The sequence below is a fragment of the Xyrauchen texanus genome, chromosome 9 (assembly GCF_025860055.1).
Source record: "Xyrauchen texanus isolate HMW12.3.18 chromosome 9, RBS_HiC_50CHRs, whole genome shotgun sequence".
Lineage (NCBI taxonomy): Eukaryota > Metazoa > Chordata > Actinopteri > Cypriniformes > Catostomidae > Xyrauchen > Xyrauchen texanus.
In genome coordinates this window covers 46324272-46344279 of record NC_068284.1, presented here as the reverse complement: position 1 = coordinate 46344279, position 20008 = coordinate 46324272, and the positions used below count along the sequence as shown (strand labels likewise).

The following is a 20008-nucleotide window of genomic DNA, read 5'->3' as shown; positions in this document are numbered from 1 at the left end:
CAGCAACCTCTTGCTTACAGGTTCTGTGCTTTAGCCCACTAAGCCACCAGCACTCCATTATTTAGACCTCACATTTTCAAAAGAATACATTGATGAGCCAAAACATTATGACCACTCACAGGTGAAGCGAAATGTTGATCCTCTTCTAACAAGGCCACATGTCAAGGTCTGGGGAGATTAGAGGCTAAGCGAACAATCAGTTCTCGTAGTCAACCTGTTGAATGCAGGAGAAATGGGCAGGTGTTAAGACCTGAGCGACTTTAACAAGGGCCTAATTGTTATGGCCAGACGACTTGGTCAGAGCATCTCTGAAACGGCAAGGCTTGTGGGGTGATCCCGGTCAGCAGTGGTCAGTACCTACCAACAGGGGTCCGAAGAGATACAAACTGACAACAGGAGTTATGGGCGGCCAAAGCTTATTGATGCACTATGGCAACGAAGGCTATCTGGTCCGAACCGACAGAAGGTCTATTGTTGCACAAGTCAAAGATAACGTGTTAATTAAACTTATGTTAATGATTTTATTATACCCTGCTATGTATGGGGCTGCATAGCCACAGTCCTTTCAGACATGACCCATGTCGACCGTCGAAAGCACCTACAATGGGCGCACGAGCGTCAGACCTGGAACTTGAAGGAGTGGAAGAAGGTCGCCTGGTCCGATGAGTCCCATTTTCTTTTACATCACGTGGATGGTCGTGTACGTGTGCACCATTAGTGCACCAGGATGCATTGTGGGAAAACGACAAGCTGGTCGGAGGGAGTGTGATGCTCTGGGCAATGTTCTGCTGGGAAACCCTGTGTCTGGCCATTTGACTCGTGCCACCTACCTAAATATTGTTGCAGACTAGGTAGACCCTTTCATGGCAATGGTATTCCCTAATGGCAGTGGCCTATTTCAGCAGGATAATGTGCCCTGCCACACTGCACACATTGTTCAGGAATGGTCTGAAGAACATGATTGTGACGAGGAGGTGGGCGTGGCCAGGCCATGAGGCTGCATGGCCGGCGATGAATCAGCTGATCAGCGGGAGAGCGAGATAAAGGAGATGCCAGTTCGAGAGAGAGAGAGATGCACATGGCCGTGTTCTGTGTGTTCATGTTTGTTTTATGTCGTTTTAAGTTCAGTTATGTTATTAAAAGTTTGTTGACTGCTCAGTCGGTTCCTGCCTCCTCCTTGCACATCCTTTACCTGTTACAGTGGTGCCGAAACCCGGCAGGAAGGAGGCCGTGGTCTTTGTCTGGAGACAGAGGGGTCGCTGCCGTCCGCCGAGAGCCAGAGGAACTGCTGCAGTCTGCCCGGGGAGGAGCGAGCTGGCATCCGCCAGAGGGCAGAGGAGCGATTGAGGACCGGGCGACAGCGCAACCGGTAGCTGGCGAGCAAGTTTTTCTCTCTCTCTATCTCTCTCTCTCTTTGTGTCTCCGCTCGCCCTGTCCCTCTCCCCAAACCTCCCCTTGTCTCTCCCCCAGGTTCACAGGAGGTGGGGTGGATCACCGCAGAACGGCCGGAAGGGCAGCGTAACCCTTCTAGAGATGGAGGTGGGGGGTGGGTGGGATTAGTCAGACCGGTGGCGACCCGGCCTGAATCGGGCGGGGGAGGAGTGTGACGTGGAGGAGGGCATGGCCAGGCCGTGAGGCTGCGTGGCCGATGCTGAAACAGCAGACTAGCGGGAGAGCGATATAAAGGGAAACCGGAGACACCAGTTCAAGAGAGAGAGAGAAAAGACTCACGCAGCCGCGTTGTGTGTTTAGGCTCGTGTTATGTTTTTTATTCAGTTATGTCATTAAAAATGTGTTGACTGCTCAGCCGGTTCCCACCTCCTCCTTGCCCGTCCTTTACCTGTTACAATGATGAAGAGTTCAAAATGTTGACTTGGCCTCCAAATTATCCAGATCTCAATCCAATTGAGCATCTGTGGGATGTGCTGGACCAACAAGTCCGATCCACAACTGTTCCACCTCGCAGCTTAGAGGACTTGAAGGATCTGCTGCTAATGTCTTTGTGCCAGATACCACAGGATAGGGGTCTTGTAGAGTCCATGCCAGGCGAGTCGGTGCTGCTTTGGCTGCACACGGAGGACCAACAGCATTTGGCAGGTGCTCAATGTTTTGGCTCATTGGTGTATTTATAAACGTGTTAGTATGAAACTTGACAAATGACATAAGGATGAGCAAATAATGACAGAAATTTCCTTTTTGGATAAACTTTTTCTTTTTAGGCCTAATTTTAGTGTGTTGTCCAGAAATTCATAATCAGTTTGTGCTTTCATATGGTGCTTTCATATGGTAAATTCCTTCCAGGTTGGCTATGGTTGGCTGTATGCCAGCCCTCATTAAAAACATCACTATCAAAACACATGTCTTACAGGACTTGCTAATGTAATATGAACTTATGTGCCTTTCTGAATGAGTGACTCACAGTCTATTACAGCAATACAACATTCCTCCATAGACTAAAAAAACAGACCTCTGCTTATAAGGATCAGAACTTTCACAAATTAATAATGTTCACGGTGTCTGCTTCAACCTCAAAACCCTCTTAAAATGGTTTATGTAGACTATAAACTCTTTAAGGTCATGAGCTCTAATTCACTGAAAGCATTTGAGGCTGTGATGATCTGAGAAGGATCTGGAAAATATCACATTATCTGATGGGGTTGTATAGAAGACAGAGAGATTGAGAAAGAGAAAAGGATTTCATCCACACCCTGGCTCTTTTCCACATCTTTTCCATGAGGTCTAAGACTGTCTGTCTCATTATATTTATGTCTCCTTTCAATAGAGATATCAGCCACAACGCTTGAATTAATGTAAAGTGTAAAACTGTCTGATTCACCATTATATTATTAAAGGCCCTTTAAATGTAGGCAAAATACCATAGTTACAACACTTATATATACTACTGTGAATCAGGGCTTTTGGTGTAGTGTAGGGCACTAACGACGGCATCTCATTAAAATGGGTCAATGATGTGAAGCTCATTTTTTTGTCAATGTGTAATACATTATTAAACAGTACAATACTAATGCATTTCACACAAACGTGAATGCACCTCTTCTATGATGATCATGTTTTCAATTACTGAGTTCAAAATCATTTTGATATTTTTTCAGTATTCTGACATTTTAATGAAAAGGCACATTTGGTTCAGGTCATTTGGAGCAACCATGAGAAAGCTTTTTTGAAATGAATGATGAGTTGTGTACACTCTCATGCATTCAAGGTGAAAAGAGACTATTTTATTACCTTTTACTTGCTGGTTACGCCAATGGCATACCAGTCAACCCTCCAGTTTTTCCCGGGAGTCTCCCGTATTTCACGTCTCCCTATATGAATAATCACATCAATATATTATTCCAAGGTTTTCCAGTTGCCAGATCTTGTATGAAACGCATCCTACTCACACAATCGACACATCATACAAATTTCAACCCATTTGTGACCTCAACCTGGCAACCTGTAACCCAGTTGCACTGTTGATATCTGCGCAGGTAGTGGACGTGGGAAGTTGAATCAAGCATCACTGGTAGATGGGAGGATAAAACTCAGGTGGTGCTACATGTAAATTTAACAACAGCATATCTCATAGCCATATCGACAATGCCGGTTGGGAAGGTCGGAAAATTTACGTTACTCAGCACATTAAATCACAACGGCACAATTTGCATGTATTTAGCCTGCCTCTGCCATCCAGGCCCCCTCCCCGCTCAGAGGTCTCCCGGATTTTGGTACCCAAATGTTTACAGGTGTGGTCAATGGTGACCACATGACATTTTAAAGGCATTAAATCAATTTATTTGTAGAATATGCTAAATTGTAGAATTGTAAAAATAACATGAACTTAAAGATTACATGTCTATGAACTTAGCCTAATACGGGACCGGTGCGTAGGATCACGACCCGGCCCCGCCCTCCGCCCTCTTTCCCTGGGGGAGGGTGCGCCTTCTGCACCGTCTGCCTGCAGGTCATCCGACGAGGGAGGGGACAAGGGGAGGGAAACAGAAATAATTAAAATGGGGGGTACTTCCTGTAACAGTGTAGTACCCCCCAAAAAACTGTAAAATTTAAAAGAGGGAAAAGGCCAACGCAGAGCGACAGTGAGAGAGAGAGAGGAGAGAGAGATGAAAAAAAAATCGCCAGTTCTCCGATACGCCGCAGCTTGTTCCTCGGCCACTGCTCCACCCTCTATCGGACGACAGCCGCGCCTCTCCGGGCGGATCGGAGGCAGTCCTCCAGCCCCTGGCGGACGGAACACCCCGCCGCGTTCTTGGGGAACAGAAGGAGTCTCCCCTACCCCTGGCAGCGGTTCTCTCGCTCCAGGCGGTCGGCAGTGAGCCCCTCCCCGCTCGCGGTCGGCGGTCTTAAACCCCGCTGTGTTTCAGCGGCCGGTAGGCGACTCCTCCACCCCTGGCGACTCCAGGCGGTCGGCTAGGAGCCCCTTCTCCCCTCGCGGTCGGCGGCCATCGTCCTCGTTCAGGCGGCTGGGCTCCTCGTCCCCGGCAGTTGGCCGCGGCTGCGCCGTTGGGGTGGACGGTAGTGGCGAGAACTCTACTACGGCGTATCCCTCCTCCTTCCCGGGCTTCGGCACCAGTGTAACGGATCAATGGAAAGGAGGAGGCGAGAACCAGCTTGATAATATAAATAATGGTTTAATGATAAACTTAAAAGAAGACACAAACACACACAACGGACATGTCCGTAAACGATCTCTCTCTCCCGCACGATACTCTGCAGTCGCCCTTTAAACCTCAGAGGCTTGATTAGCCTAATACGGGACCAGGTGCGTAGGATCACGACCCTGCCCCGCCCTCCGCCCTGCCACAGGTGCCCTGGGGGATTTTTGGTAAAAGTGGATGTATGAAGCCATTATTTATATTAGGTGAAACAATGTAAATGAAAATAATGCAATTTCAATATTAATCAAACGGTGTCAACAGCTGAAGATATTTCCCTGTATAAAGGTGTCCCATGAAATGAAAGACTAGTGCAAAAAAAACAAAACCTATAGTTTCTCTCTGCTATGTTTAGGGAGGTCATCAGCCAATAATGTGTGTTATACTCCATTCTCAGGACCTCAGCAATGCTCTTGACTCAGACCATCAAACCAGACTATTCCCAAGGTGCCCAGATGCTTTTGTGGGTGTTATTACCATAAAAGGATACGAGGAGAGGAGATGTACTTCCTGTGGGAGGATTTTATTTCCTGCCAGTAATGTATTCATCTGTGCTATCTCTCTATCACTGCTCACAACTGTAGACTGTAAAATGTAATTGTCCAATGAGATTAAATGAGCAAATGAAGACTATTGATAAAGTCTCCTTCTGAAGTCTGAGAATGCATCTCAACAACGTTCAGAAACATCAGAGATAAAGTTGATACTTCAATGAAACATGCCTGAGAACCCCTATTTAGTTTCCCGAGAGAGAGCAATAAAATGTGTCTCTGGGTATAGTCGGCCACAGCTTGATTATCCGTCTCAGTCGTGTAATTCCAAGTCAAGCACTCAGATTTCCTCATGAGACTCCAGCAATCTCTTGTAACAGTCAATCAAAACATTCTTGGAGGGTTACACGGAGGGTTGTTGTTGCTTTGAGTAAGCACTAGGCTTTAAATGTTATCATTTCTTTATAGACTGTATTTTTAGACTGTACAACAACCAACCCGGCCGAGGACTAACCATCATGACCCACCTGTCTGTGTTGAGCCCCTCTAGACCAAATTACCATCATCTTACAAATGAGCTAAACCAAGCCGAGCTATGATATCAGCCTATAAATATAATCCATATAATCTTTTTGTATGCCATTCTTTGATATAACCATGAAAAATGTATGTAATCGTGACTTTCATTTTTGTATTGATTTTGAGTTCATTGCAATTATTGCAATACTTATAGAACAAATTTCGTAAATGAACATAAAATAATATGATTGTTCTGCATTAACAGTTTCAGAACTGATTCACACAAACATTCCCATCTCAGACTTTTCCTTCGCTTGGAATTCCTCTTTTTCCAAATTGTTTTGACCCTCGAGTAACAGAGGAAAAAACATCATCCTCTCTTACCTAAAGTCTCTCACCAACCCTATTTTTATAACTGAATCAAACTTACTTCTGTAAATCCAACTATTTGAGAACAACTATGAAATTCAATTGGCTGTAAAATATTGTTGGTGGTTTCCAGGGCATTGCTATGCAATTGCTAAGGTGTTCTGGGTGAATGCATTTCATTGTCCGTCAGGACACACAATGACACATAACACACAAGCAGTTATAATCTTTCATGTCTTAATTGAACACATCCCATTAAACAATCACAGTGCTGTGGAAAAAGTATATGAACCCCTAGCCTAATAACGTCAACACAAGCTATTATGAGTCAGGAGTTGACAAACCTGGCATCCGATTCATGAAATCAGATTGGAGGTGTGGGTTACAGCTACATTACTTTTGACTTATAAAAAGCACTCAAACATTTTGAGTTTGATATTCACAAGAAGCGTCTGCTGACATGGACCATGCCTCACAAAAAAGATATCTCAGAAGACCTACAATCAAGAACTGTTGCTTTACATAAAGCTGGAAGAGGCTACGAAGTTATCTAGAAGAGTTTAGATATTCATCTGTCCACAGTTAGACAAATTGTGTATAAATGGAGATGATTTAGTACTGTAGGTACTCTCACTAGAAGTGGCCGTCCTGCACAGATGACTCAAAGGGCACACCGCAGAATGCTCAATGAAGTCATAAAGAGACCTAGAGTGACAGATAAAGACTTCAAGGAATCATTGGAACTGGTTAACATCTCTGTTCATGAGTCTACTGTATGGAAAACATAAAAACAGGCATCAGCTGCATTCATAATAAACATTGATTCACACCTGAAGTTTGCCAAAGACCACCTTGAGACTCCACAAAGCTACTGGGAAAATGTTTTGTGGACTGATGAAACTAAGGTTGATTTTTTGGGAAGAACACGCAGAACTACACATGGTGTAAAAAGGGCACCACATACCAACATGAAAACATCATCCCAACGGTGAAGTACGGTGGAGGGAGCATCATGATTTGGGGCTGCTTTGCTGCTTTGGGGCCTGGACCGCTTACCAACATTGATGGAAATATTCATTCCAAAGTTTATCAAGATATCCTACAGGATAATGTCAGGGTGACTGTGCTCCAGCTGAAGCTCAGTAGATGTTGGATGATGCTGCAGGACAATGAACCTAAACATCAAAGTAAATCCACTACAGAGCGGCTTTAAAAAAAGAAAATCCACCTTTTGGAGTGTCCCAGTCAGAGCCCAGACCTTACCCCAATAGAGATTCTGTGGAATGATCATCAAGAGAGCCGTTCACACCAGATATCCTGAGAATATGTCTGAGCTAAAGAAGTTCTGTAAGGAAGAATGATCCAGAAATCCTTCTGAACGTTGTGCAGGTTCGGTCCACCTCTACCGGAAAGGCTTGATTGGGGTTATTGCTGCCAAAGGAGGATCGATCAGTTATTAAACCCAAGGGTTGACTTACTTTTTCCACAGCACTGTGACTGTTTAATGGGATGTGTTCAATAAAGGCATGACAGATTATAACTGTTTTTGTTGCCATCTTAAGCACATTGTGTTTGTCTATACTTGTGATGAAGATGAAATCACATTTTATGACCAATTAATGCAGAAAACCAGCTAATCCCCAAAGGGTTCACAAACTTTCTCTTGCCACTCTACATGAGAAGCAACACTGCATAAGGTACAGGTTTGTTTCAGAAAATGTATTTTTTAATATGTGTAATATGAAGTAATCCAAAGTATTTAGAATATGTTACAAATTACATTTTACAGCATGTATTCTGTAATATGTAGAGGAACACATTTTAAAAGTGACCCTCACAACCCTGATTGTAGCAAGAGAAGCCATTCAACTTGAATGTAGACAATTATATCCACACCAAATATGGGGCTCGCCTGACTGGTAAAGGTTATAGTTAGGGAGGGGGAGCTGCACTTTTTAGTGTGTATGTGATTAAGGAAGGGTTCAAACAGAGGAGGGGTGTCACCAGGGAACAGGGCTCATCTCTAAACCTCAGGTTTAAACCACTGACTGCAGCATTATATTTCAGTGTACATCCCCCCCACTCTCTCTCTCTCTCTCTCTCGCTGGCGTCATTGCGGGTGGACTTGGCCTCCTCATCTGACAAGGAACAGCACTGCTTTCGCTCACTGTGTCTGAGTTTGCTCAAGACTCCCAGTAGCTCTCAGTTTTCCCTATTATTCTCCCTCTGGTGAAAGACACTCAGCACACAAACGGCAACATGGAGGCCATAAAGAAGAAGATGCAGATGCTGAAGTTGGACAAGGAGAACGCCATTGACCGAGCCGAGCAGGCCGAAACTGATAAGAAGGCAGCAGAAGACAAGTGCAAACAGGTGAGTGGTGGATGAAGGCAGTATGGATGCCCAGATATGAGATTGTGGTCTAGGAGCGATGGAGTATTTATTCCAAAACCATGATGTCCTTTCAATGCAAAGTAATTGCTTTAAGTGGGACAAGCCTTACAAAACAAGGACTGAAGTAGAATAATGTTTTTTATTTATTGTGGGGGTCAAAAACTATTTTTTGCAATTACATTTGGGAATAAAAAAAAGTGTTAGGAGCTTAAAAAATTTCAAACAATTAAAAGCATTGACATCATATCAAGAAATTCATACTGAAGATTCATACTGTATACCAACATATTTACAAGTTACTTCAAGGAATGTAACAGATTACAATGAAATTACCATTAACATGGTGGCATCAATAACCCATTATATTACCCTGGTACAATGTGGTATTGTACATTTTTGAAAGCGATGTGAAGTTGGGTAAATTGGTAAACTTTGTGACAGTCAATGTGAAAAAGGATCCCAATTTACCTGAATTCACACCATTTAATATTTTGCATGGTTAAATGATATGTATGCATATATATATATATATATATATATATATATATATATATATATATATATAGTACTGCAATACATTTTTAGAGTCTGTAGTTTATTATGGGCTAGTTACGGATGAGGGGAACTAGTAAGGGTGTGGCTTTATTTGATAATTCCCAGTTATTCCTGGCATCACTAAAGCCCAACAGGGAGTCACAGGGCTACTGGGGGAACCAGAAATAATCCAGAATCACGCCAGCTGTGTCCTGTTAATCTCTTAACATTCCTGAATAAGAGTGCACCCTTATTGTAAACATCATCATTCTGCTTGTGATCTTGCAACATAATCGCAAAATGAACGGATGTATAGCGACTTTTTGCATGTGCCACCAAAACGTCATCCTTGGTCTGTATCTAATTACTGATACTTTTCAACTCATGACCTCATGTTACAATCAAAATAGAGCTGGCAAACCCAAAACTAAAATTAAAACTAAAACGTATTTATCGAAAAACAGGTCCTCCACAGCGATAGTGACAACAGAACACAACACAGCTGCACACAAAACAGAGAACAGAACTTACTAGACATGTCTGAAGAGTTTGTTGCCGAGGAATCGATGCATTTCTATGCTCAGCCTTATTTTTTGGACCAGCGCCAGGTCACAGAGGAAGGAGTTACCCACGCGATGCCGAAAATAGAAAACAAGCCATCGATAGAATGTACCGTTGCTTGTCACTGCCGGTTAGGACAAAAACTCTGATTACCCTAGCAAATATACCTTTTATCGTGTGTCGTTTGCCGTTAGATTGGGACTGTGGCTGCCTGTAGCCTCCTCTGTGTTTCTGTTTGATTTCCGAGTACTAAAAAATAAGGCTGGGCATAGAAATGCATCAAATCAATCAATCAATCAATCTATCTATCTAATCATCTAACCATCTGTCTAACCATCCATCTATCTATCTATCTATCTATCTATCTATCTATCTATCTATCTATCTATCTATCTATCTATCTATCTATCTATCTATCTAATCATCTAACCATCTATCTATCTATCTATCTATCTATCTATCTATCTATCTATCTATCTATCTATCTATCTATCTATCTAATCATCTATCTATCTATCTATCTATCTATCTATCTATCTATCTATCTATCTAATCATCTAACCATCTATCTATCTATCTATCTATCTATCTATCTATCTATCTATCTATCTATCTATCTATCTATCTATCTAATCATCTATCTATCTATCTATCTATCTATCTATCTATCTATCTATCTATCTATCTATCTATCTATCTAATCATCTAACTATCTATCTATCTATCTATCTATCTATCTATCTATCTATCTATCTATCTATCTATCTATCTATCTATCTAATCATCTAACCATCTATCTATCTATCTATCTATCTATCTATCTATCTATCTATCTATCTATCTATCTATCTATCTATCTATCTATCTATCTATCTATCTATCTATCTATCCATCCATCCATCCATCCAACCATCCATCCATCTTTCTGTCTATCCATCTAGTAATGTATTGTTGGTTTTGTTTTTGTCTCTATGTTAGCTAGAAGATGAGTTGCTTGGTTTGCTGAAGAAACTGAAGGGAACTGAAGATGAACTGGATAAATATTCAGAAGCTCTCAAAGAAGCTCAGGAGAAACTGGAGTTATCTGAGAAAAAGGCGACAGATGTGAGTATTTACTGTAAGCATTAAGCAACATTTACAGATAGAATCATTTTCTTCTCACCAATTAGACGCTGTTTATCTCCATTTCTGTTTTGTCTCCTCTTGAGTCGGGTTGGGTACAGATACGTTTTTTAAAAAGAGGAAGCTAGCCATCTAATCTCTGATATAATTATGGCTTCGTGAATGAGTTAGTAAACTAGCCTGCTGAGCTCAAGTAGGAACAACAGTCTCTATAGGTCAGTGACGTTACAGTAACTGATGTTATCAGACAGCTACCTAGCAAGCTATAGCAAACCAAGATAAAATATACAAGAACATTGTTCAGTTACAATGTGTGTAGTTATATAGGCTGTACATTCATAACGTATATGAATAACATTTAATTAATTTCCTTTAAATAATGTCAAAGTTCAAACTATATACTTACCAGGTCACAATGTAAACTGTGAACAATTATAAAGCACAGAAGTTAGACATAAGATCTCAATTTCTCTAAGTACCTGGTTAGGCATATGACCTTATCTGTTCTTTGAAACAATGACGGAAAGTTGAAACGTCCCGAGTGACAACAGTCCCACTTACTGACCAGAACAGGTAGTGTTGAACAGCTGGCTATAAATGTGAGGGTTTTGAACTCCGACTGATGATCATATCTGCTGTGAACTGAAAGCGGTAATCTAGCACCGTCAGCGGCCACTGCTTTTCATCACGGACAGACGGACTACTGTGCAAACAAAGGCAAAGTCATCAACATATTTTATGTTCTAAATGTATCCTTAACGAACGACTCTTATGAACTGCTACTTTTGAATTTCAAGTGTGAAACCTACAGCGTATCAGTGTGGTCCGATTTTCCAACTAATGACTCTTATTGTTTTTTTTACTCAAAGGTGCAAAATATAAAGTGCGACCAGTGTAGTCTGAATACAGAAAGAATGACCCTAATGAACCGGTTCTTTTGAATCTACAGCGTGAAACACAGCGAGACCAGTGAAGTCTGATTCCCAAATGAATGACTCTTACGAACCAGATCTTTTGAATCTACATCATGAAACACAGTTTGACCAGTGCAGTCTGATTACCAAACAAATTAATCTTATGATCTGGTTCTTTTGAATATACAGTGTGAAACATAGTGTGTCCAGTGAAGTCCAATTCCCAAATGAATGAATCTTATGAACCAGATCTTTTGAATCTAAAGTGTGAAACACAGCGAGACCAGTGTAGTTCGATTCCCGCACGAATGACTCTTATTAACCGGATCTTTTGAATCTACATAGTGAAACACAGCAAGAGCAGTGTGGTCTGATTCACAAACTAATGACTCTTATGAGATGGTTCTTTTGAATCTACAGCGCGACCAGTGTAGTCCCATTTCTGAATGAATGACTTTTATGATTTTATTTTATTTACAGCGTGAAACACAGCGAGACCAGTGAAGACTGATTCCTGAACAAATTACTCTTATGAACCATTTCTTTTGAATCTATAGCGTAAAACACAGTTTGACCAGTGTAGTCTAATTTACGAACAAATGACTCTTATGAGATGGTTTTTTTAATCTACAGCGCGACCAGTGTAGTTCGATTCCCGAACGAATGACTCTTACTAACCAGATCTTTTGAATCTACAGCGTGAAACACAGTGTGACCAGTGAAGTCTGATTCCCAAACTAATGAATCTCATGAAGAGGTTCTTTTGACTATACAGTGTGAGACACAGTGTGACCAGTGTAGTCTGAATCACGAACAAATTACTCTTATGAACCGATTCTTTTGAATCTACAGCGTGAAACACAGTGTGACCAGTGTAGTCTGAATCCGGGAACGAATGACTCTTATGAACCGGCTCTTTTTATCTGCAGCGAAACACAGTGAGACCAGTGAAGTCCGATACCCAAATGAATGACTCTTATGAACCGGTTCTTTTGAATGTATAGTGTGAAACATAGTGCGTCCAGTGTAGTCTGATTCCCAAAAGAATGACTCTTATGAACCAGATCTTTTGGATCTACAGCGTGAAACACAGTGCGACCAGTGTAGTCCGATTTCCAAAAGAATGACTCTTATGAACCGGTTCTTTAAAGTCTACAGTGTGACACACAGTGTGACCAGTATAGTCTGATTCCCAAACGGATGACTCTTATGAGCCGGTTGTTTTGAATCAACAGTATTCGGTAGTTAACGATACACATTATGAGTTTTATTGTAATTAGTGGTGTTAACAAATTATTAAAATATCTTAATTATGATGTCTGTGTAGGCACAACTTTAAAGAATCTTTTCTATTAAAATATTAAATAATCGAATCATTTGGAAACACCTTCAATCCAACAAGAATTGAAGATTCTTATTTTCAAAGATTTCCTTCTCGACCATTCTAAAAGAATCATTAATGGAACCATTAAAGGACCACAGGTGTGATTTCCATCATACTCATGAGATATTGCCTGAAAATGCTGAACATACATACAGTATTTAATTGAGGAAACATGCTGGTCTGTAGCAGAATGTTAGACATGAAGAAGAATAGAGAGAATGATGATGATATGAAGAGAAATGATCAAAGGAATCAGTTTTCAGTTTTGATTTCCAGCATCAAAACCAAAAACATCATATTTTCATATTCATGTGGCACTACAGTAAATCTTTACATCTGGCCAGCATGGGAAGCTTCAGACAGATTGTTCTCATTCCAGTGGATGAAAATGCTTTAATCATAGTGTGAGTATGTCAACAGCTCCAAAAATGTGGATAGAGAGTTTACCTACATTCCTTTCTGGCTGCCACTGACAGCCTTGAATAAATGTCTTTCCCTCTCATTTTGTTACCAGACACCCCTGAGACGTCAGACGTCTTCAGTGTAGGATTTACTAGCATGGCTTGAATTCATCAGCTCTTTTCCAATATAACAACCTCTGAATGCTGTGGAATCCTGGCTCACATGCACAGGAAATGGATATTTAGGGCGAGAGTCCCCTCTGAAACCCGCAGAGAGAAAACTCAAACTTCAGAGCATGAGAGCGAGAGCTGCACCAATGAGAAACGTTATAAAGAAAGAAAAGTGCAGAGTGAGAAGGAACTTCTTATAGGAATCATTTGTTTCCTCTGTGGAACGGAAAAGGAGATGTTGGGTAGAATGTTAGTCTCAGTCACTATCGACTTTCAATGCATCTTTTTTTCCTAACAACCCTTTTGGTTTTCCATGAGGTTTAGACAGAAGTTTAATTTTGGTGATTTACTTCTTTTGATGCAAATCTTTTTTTGTGCATTTTTGAAGTCATGCACATGATCTCCTATCTTGTGTAATATTTTTTTTTACAAGGCAACGGTATGGTTCTTTGCAGAGCAGTTTCACACATTCATTCCTTTCTTTTCACTCACTACATCACACACACACACACACACACACACACACACACACACACACACACACACACACACACACACACACACACACACAGGCGCACACACACACACACACACACACACACACACACACACAGGCCAGGAATGTGAAGAATTTGACTAAAGCAAACAATGAACTCTCCACTCTTGAGTATAATGAATCCAACCTTCTGAGAACTTCCATGCACACACACACACACACACACACACACACACACACACACACACACTCACACACACGGACTGAAGCTCCTTAAACATTTGCAGAAGCACTCCCACACATGCTGGTATCCACTAAGCAGAATCAGGGACCTTATAAGGATGCAACGGGTCACATATGAATGGGAGAAAATTGAACCGCTAAATATAGCGACTGAAGGGATGGAAGTCCCGTCAATCACCTGTTTGATGGAGACATCGATTGGCAGTTACCTTGAGAACGTGCATGCATGTTAGCTAGACCAGCTTGTCTGAAATATGTTATTTGAATACAGTAGCTGCCCGGTGGCGTTACAAATGTGGAGGCCAAGTGACCTGACTTGCCTAAAAGGACTTTGGCACAGTACAAATGGTATTGCAATATATTCCTTTAATTAATAGAACTAACATTAAACTGTCATTTACAGTAAATCATTTCCTTCCTGTGGTTTCCACAATGAGGTTTGATGAAAGTTGCATACGCCTCTTGATGCCATGCATTACAGTACATTACAGACTCGAGCGTGACTGCTCTGTGCATTTCTATTTTTTTTATTTGTAACTAGTAGCACCTAATAAACATGGGGAGAAAAATTCTACAGCAGCTAGTATATCGGGGGGTCTGGGTAACTCAGCGAGTATTGACGCTGACTTTCACCCCTGGAGTCGCGAGTTGGAATCCAGGGCGTGCTGAGTGACTCCAGCCAGGTCTCCTAAGCAACCAAATTGGCCCGGTTGCTAGGGAGGGTAGAGTCACATGGGGTAACCTCCTCGTGGTCGTGATTAGGGGTTCTCGCTCTCAATGGGGCGTGTGGTGAGTTGTGTGTGGATCGTGGAGAGTAGCATGAGCCTCCACATGCTGTGAGTCTCCGCGGTGTCATGCACAATGAGTCACGTGATAAGATGCGCGGATTGACGGTCTCAGTCGCGGAGGCGACTGAGACTTGTACTACGCCACCCGGATTGAGTAACTGCGCCACCATGAGGACCTAGTAAGTAGTGGGAATTGGGTATTCCAAATTGAGGAGACAAAAGACTAAAGACAAACTCCGCTGTGATCAGCGCTATGTTGTTTTGCCACATGACTCTCTGTGCTTCGAGTCTCCTGACCTCAGATCAGTACCTTTAAGTTATGTGTTGCATATAGCAAAGCCAAAATACAACATCCAAGCATGTGTTCGCAGGGTCACACGAGGATCAAGAATTTCTAAGTGCCTAAACTCCCAACAACTATGGCAAAATCACTATAATGGCCTAGAGTGGATTATGTTTGACATTAAACAGCAGCAACATCAGCAATATGATAAAAACATTAAAGTTCAATAAATAGCTTGGTTGAAGTAATATTGTACATGGCAACAGTGCAATCACAGGTGTGTATTTATCTGCATTTACAACGGCTTCAACCAATCAGAATTTAGACCCAGACAACAGATCTATTACTGGGTAGACTTTGCGTCTGGAAACGTTTTTTCCAAGCGTGTCGTGTGAAATTTGCCAACTGCAGTCAGATCGGAAACAAGTGGGCTGCCCTGTAACTGCTTCAATATTTCTACCACACCACTTCATGTGCTGGAGAATATGAATATGCAACCAGCTACAACAAAACAACAACAATAGTCATAAGAATTAAAGCTATATATATATATATGTTTAAAAAACATGTTTTAACCCGACATGACTTTCTTTCTTTTTCTAAACACAAAGGGAGAAATTGTGAATAAATGTTGTGCTCAGTGATGTCATACAATGGCAGTTTATGGTGACCACCTCTTCAAGCTTCAAAAGAACACCAAAGTATCATTCAGAAGTCTAATTAATTATTCATGAGACTCATGATTGTTATGAAAACATACGATAAGATTTGGTGATAAACAAAATTAAATCTAATGTATTATTTAGAGAAAATGTTCACTGGCCGTTGATCTCCTGTGTGCGTTCATGATAGAGCACGAGAGCAACAGTTCACGTAGCTCCTTCGCGAAATTGGTGCGTTCAAGCAAAAATTGGTTTTGTTTATCTAAACAAAACAGGTCCTCCACAGTGATAGTGACAACAGAACACAACACAACTGCACACAAAAAAGAGAACAGATCTTACTAAACATGTCTGAAGAATTGATGCATTTCTATGCCCAGCCTTATTTTTTGGAACGGAGGACTCGGAATACAGTCACACCGTGTCCTAAACTGACGGCAAACGACACGTGATAAGATGTATATTTTCTATGGTAATCAGAGTTTGTGTACTAACAAGACGAGCGACGGTACATTCTATCGTTCGCTTGTTTTAGATTTTCAGCATCGCGTGTAACTCCATCAACTGTGAACTGGCACCAGTCCCAAAACTCTCAAAAAAAGTAAGGCTGGGCATAGAAATGCATAAATTCTTCGACTACAAACTCTTCAGACATGTTTAGTAAGTTCTGTTCACAGTTTGTGTGCAGTTGTGTTGTGTTCTGTTGTCACTATCACTGTGGAGGACCTGTTTTTAGATAAACAAAAGGAGTTTTCGCTTGAACGCCCCAATGTCACGTGGGGGCATCATGAACTGTTGCTCTCGTGCTCGATCATGAACGCACACCGGAGATCAACGGTCAGTGAACATTTATAATAAATAATACATTTTATTTAATTTTGTTTCTCACCAAATCTTATCGTACACTTTCATAACAATCACGAGTCTCATGAATAATTAATTAGACTTCTGAATTATACTTTTCACCATAAACTGCCATTGTGACATCACTGAGCACAACATTTACTCACAATTTCTCCCTTTGTGTTCAGAAAAAGAAAGGAAGTCATACAGAGTTATAACAACACAGGGGTGAGTAAACAATGACTGAATTTACATTTTTGGGTGAACTATCCCTTTAAGTTTCAAAACATCCCATTGATTTACTGGATGCAACGAAACGTTCGAAACGTTCAAACGATTTTTGTCATTGTTTATATTGTCACTAATCTGTCTCTGATGTCATCGTCTTCCTGGGATTGGACTTTCTTGCGCATTCCTGTCTTCCTTTTCCAGATTCCTCATTCTGAGCGTCACGAAATCAGTGACGCTCAAAGGAAAGAAGTTCGCGACATTATTAGAAACACATAAACAAGGCGGACGTTTGCGCTCTTTATTCATTCATTCATTCATTTGGAACAGTTGTAATTTTAATATTTTCTCTCGAACTGCTTTTCGTGTATTTGGAGCGTAAGTACACGAGCTGGGTGTTTGTGAAACTTCTAGTGATAACTGCGAGTTTAAATAATCGGACACATTTTTGGCGATGTCCATAACTTCATTAGACGCGGTGAAGCGGAAGGTCCAGTCGCTGCAGCAACAGGCGGATGATGCGGAGGGCAGAGCGCAGATTCTGCACAGAGAACTGGACAATGAACGAGATCTGCGGGAGAAAGTGAGGGATCATCTTTATCTCCTCATTCATGAACTCTTCTCACTTTGCTCAACGGGGCAAGTTGTCACAAAGGGAACAACGCTTTCAGTCAAAAGTCCAATTGCATACAAAAAAAATCCAATATCATAATATTTTTTTGCTTATATGATTATATTGACATTTTGTGTATACTGTGTTTTTTTTTACACAGTATATATTTTATTTATAGTCAGTTGTTGATAAAAAAAAATAAAAAGGAACATTAATTTTAATTACACATAGCACGGATGCATCAAAGAAACAGTGCGACTCTTCTCTCGTTAATGTGTGCTGAGCCAAAAGACGCTTGTTGAACTCTTAAAGAGACAGTACTATTTTAGAGCTTCTACAAATAAATGTAACACAGTATATATTTTACTTTTAAGGCTGTATTATAGGCTGAACTGTATTCTCAGTTCAGTGTAACTAAACACCCTTTGTGACAACTTACCCCTTATAGAGTGACAGCATATCCAATTACACAAATAGCAGAGTTAAGTGTCTTCTTACATATGGTCGTAACTTGTGATATTTATTTATTTTTTGGTGAATTTTACTCTCAAAACAAAAATGACAATATTATAATATATTTTGCTTATATAGTTATATTGACATTTTTTGGAAACACTTTATTTTACAGTGTCCTTTCACAAATATTACATGTACTGACCCCCTGGACCTATGGTCCCCTAGAATCATGACCACCTGTCACCCCACAAACTACATCCCTGATTACAAGCAACTAACCCTAAACCTATAGTAAGTAAATGTTATTAATTAGTAATAACCAGTAAGTACTTGTGTAATTACACTGTAATAAAGACACTGTAAAATAAAGTGTAAGCAATATTTGTTTTGAGGATTGTTGTGAAAGGTTTATCCTACTTTAGAGAATATTTAATAAGTCAAAAAACGTGTTTTTCTCAAATCCAACCTGTATTGTGAGCGTTAAAGAGGGATTTTTCCACTTGGTGGGGAATTTTTTTTCCATGAAGCATGTGACAATATAGGCTATAGACAAAACTCTTGAGCCAAATCGTTTTTCCACATCAGCCTGATTCCTCATCAACATTTCGGCTAGCTTGGATCAGTTCTGCAGTGGAAACATTAGTAGATGATACATATCAGAGGAGGTTTTGTAGCCTAATAATGCTTTTCAGAGTTGCCACACCACAGGATAAAATTCCCTGATATTTCCAGGTGTTCCATGACTGTGGGAATCCTGGCTCGTGCATGCAGACGGGATAAGCTCTATTCACTGTCAACAAAAATTCTGTTAAATTTATGATAAAATACCGGCAGCAATGGATGCCTGAAATTTACAGTAAAAATTACAGTGACCATATTTCAGGCTTTACGGGATGTCATTTTATTTATTTATTTTATTTCCTCCCCAAATTGGAACACCCAATTCCCAATGCGCTCTAAGTCCTAATGGTGGTGTAATGGCTCGCCTCAATCTGGTTGGTGGAGGACGAATCTTAGTTACCTCCGTGTCTGAGACGTCAATCCGCGTGGCTTGTTGAGCGCGTTACCGTGGAGACGTGAAGACGCTTTACACCACGGCATCCACACACAACTCACCACGCTCCCCACCGAGAGCAAGAACCATATTATAGCGACCACGAGGAGGTTACCCCATGTGACTCTACCCTCCCTAGCAACCGGGACAATTTGGTTGATTAGGAGACTTGGCAGGAGTCACTCAGCATGCCCTGGATTCAAACTCGCGACTCCAGGTGTGGTAGTTAGTGTCAATACTCGCTGAGCTACCCAGACCCCACGGGATGTAATTTTGATGCCTTTATATTTTACGGTTCACTACCGTTTATATTATTAACTAATTTAAACTTGATATACTAACCTTCTGGAGCAATAAATGTCAGCTGCATTGTTAATTACCGTAGTAACTTCAAAAGTCCACATGATATTTTAAAGTTTATCAAGAGTGATCATTTTCACGGTAAAATCTAAATCTAAAAAACTAAATTCTAACAATATTTTACAGTAAAATGACATATTGTCTTGTTATATATATTAATATTGTACCGTAACCCTCAACCAATTATCGTTTTTTTTACTGTAGCATTTTTACATTCTTTTACCGCTAAAATTACAGGAAAGGTTGTCATGATCTACAGGAATAATTCAACTTTGGCCACAAATTGGAAAGACTTAAACCAGCTTGCTTTCATTTTCATGAAAGCTTATTGTTGGCTATTGCTGTGAGCATGTTTGGCTTTCTAAAGAGGCAAATAATGACACAGATGTCTAAAATAACGACACAGCAGCCCCGCTTCCTGGAAACCGCTGCCCACAGGAAGTTGGGGA

At 40.9% G+C, this 20008-nt stretch overlaps 1 protein-coding gene across 4 annotated transcripts in view; it reads left to right on the top strand.

Annotated features, from left to right (window-relative positions):
- The first annotated feature begins 8078 nt into the window (after window positions 1–8078).
- The window catches only part of tpm4b (tropomyosin 4b), a 26099-nt gene continuing 14169 nt past the window's right edge, over window positions 8079–20008 (top strand). The window contains exons 1-2 of one of the 4 annotated variants that reach the window (XM_052134267.1): window positions 8079–8425; window positions 10520–10645. In XM_052134267.1, the coding sequence (XP_051990227.1) occupies window positions 8312–8425; window positions 10520–10645 (240 nt within the window). In that variant the 5' untranslated portion in view covers window positions 8079–8311. Of the gene's footprint in view, window positions 8426–10519; window positions 10646–17297; window positions 17660–20008 lie in introns of those variants that run through there. The other 3 variants (XM_052134266.1, XM_052134269.1, XM_052134268.1) reach the window with 3 other exon arrangements.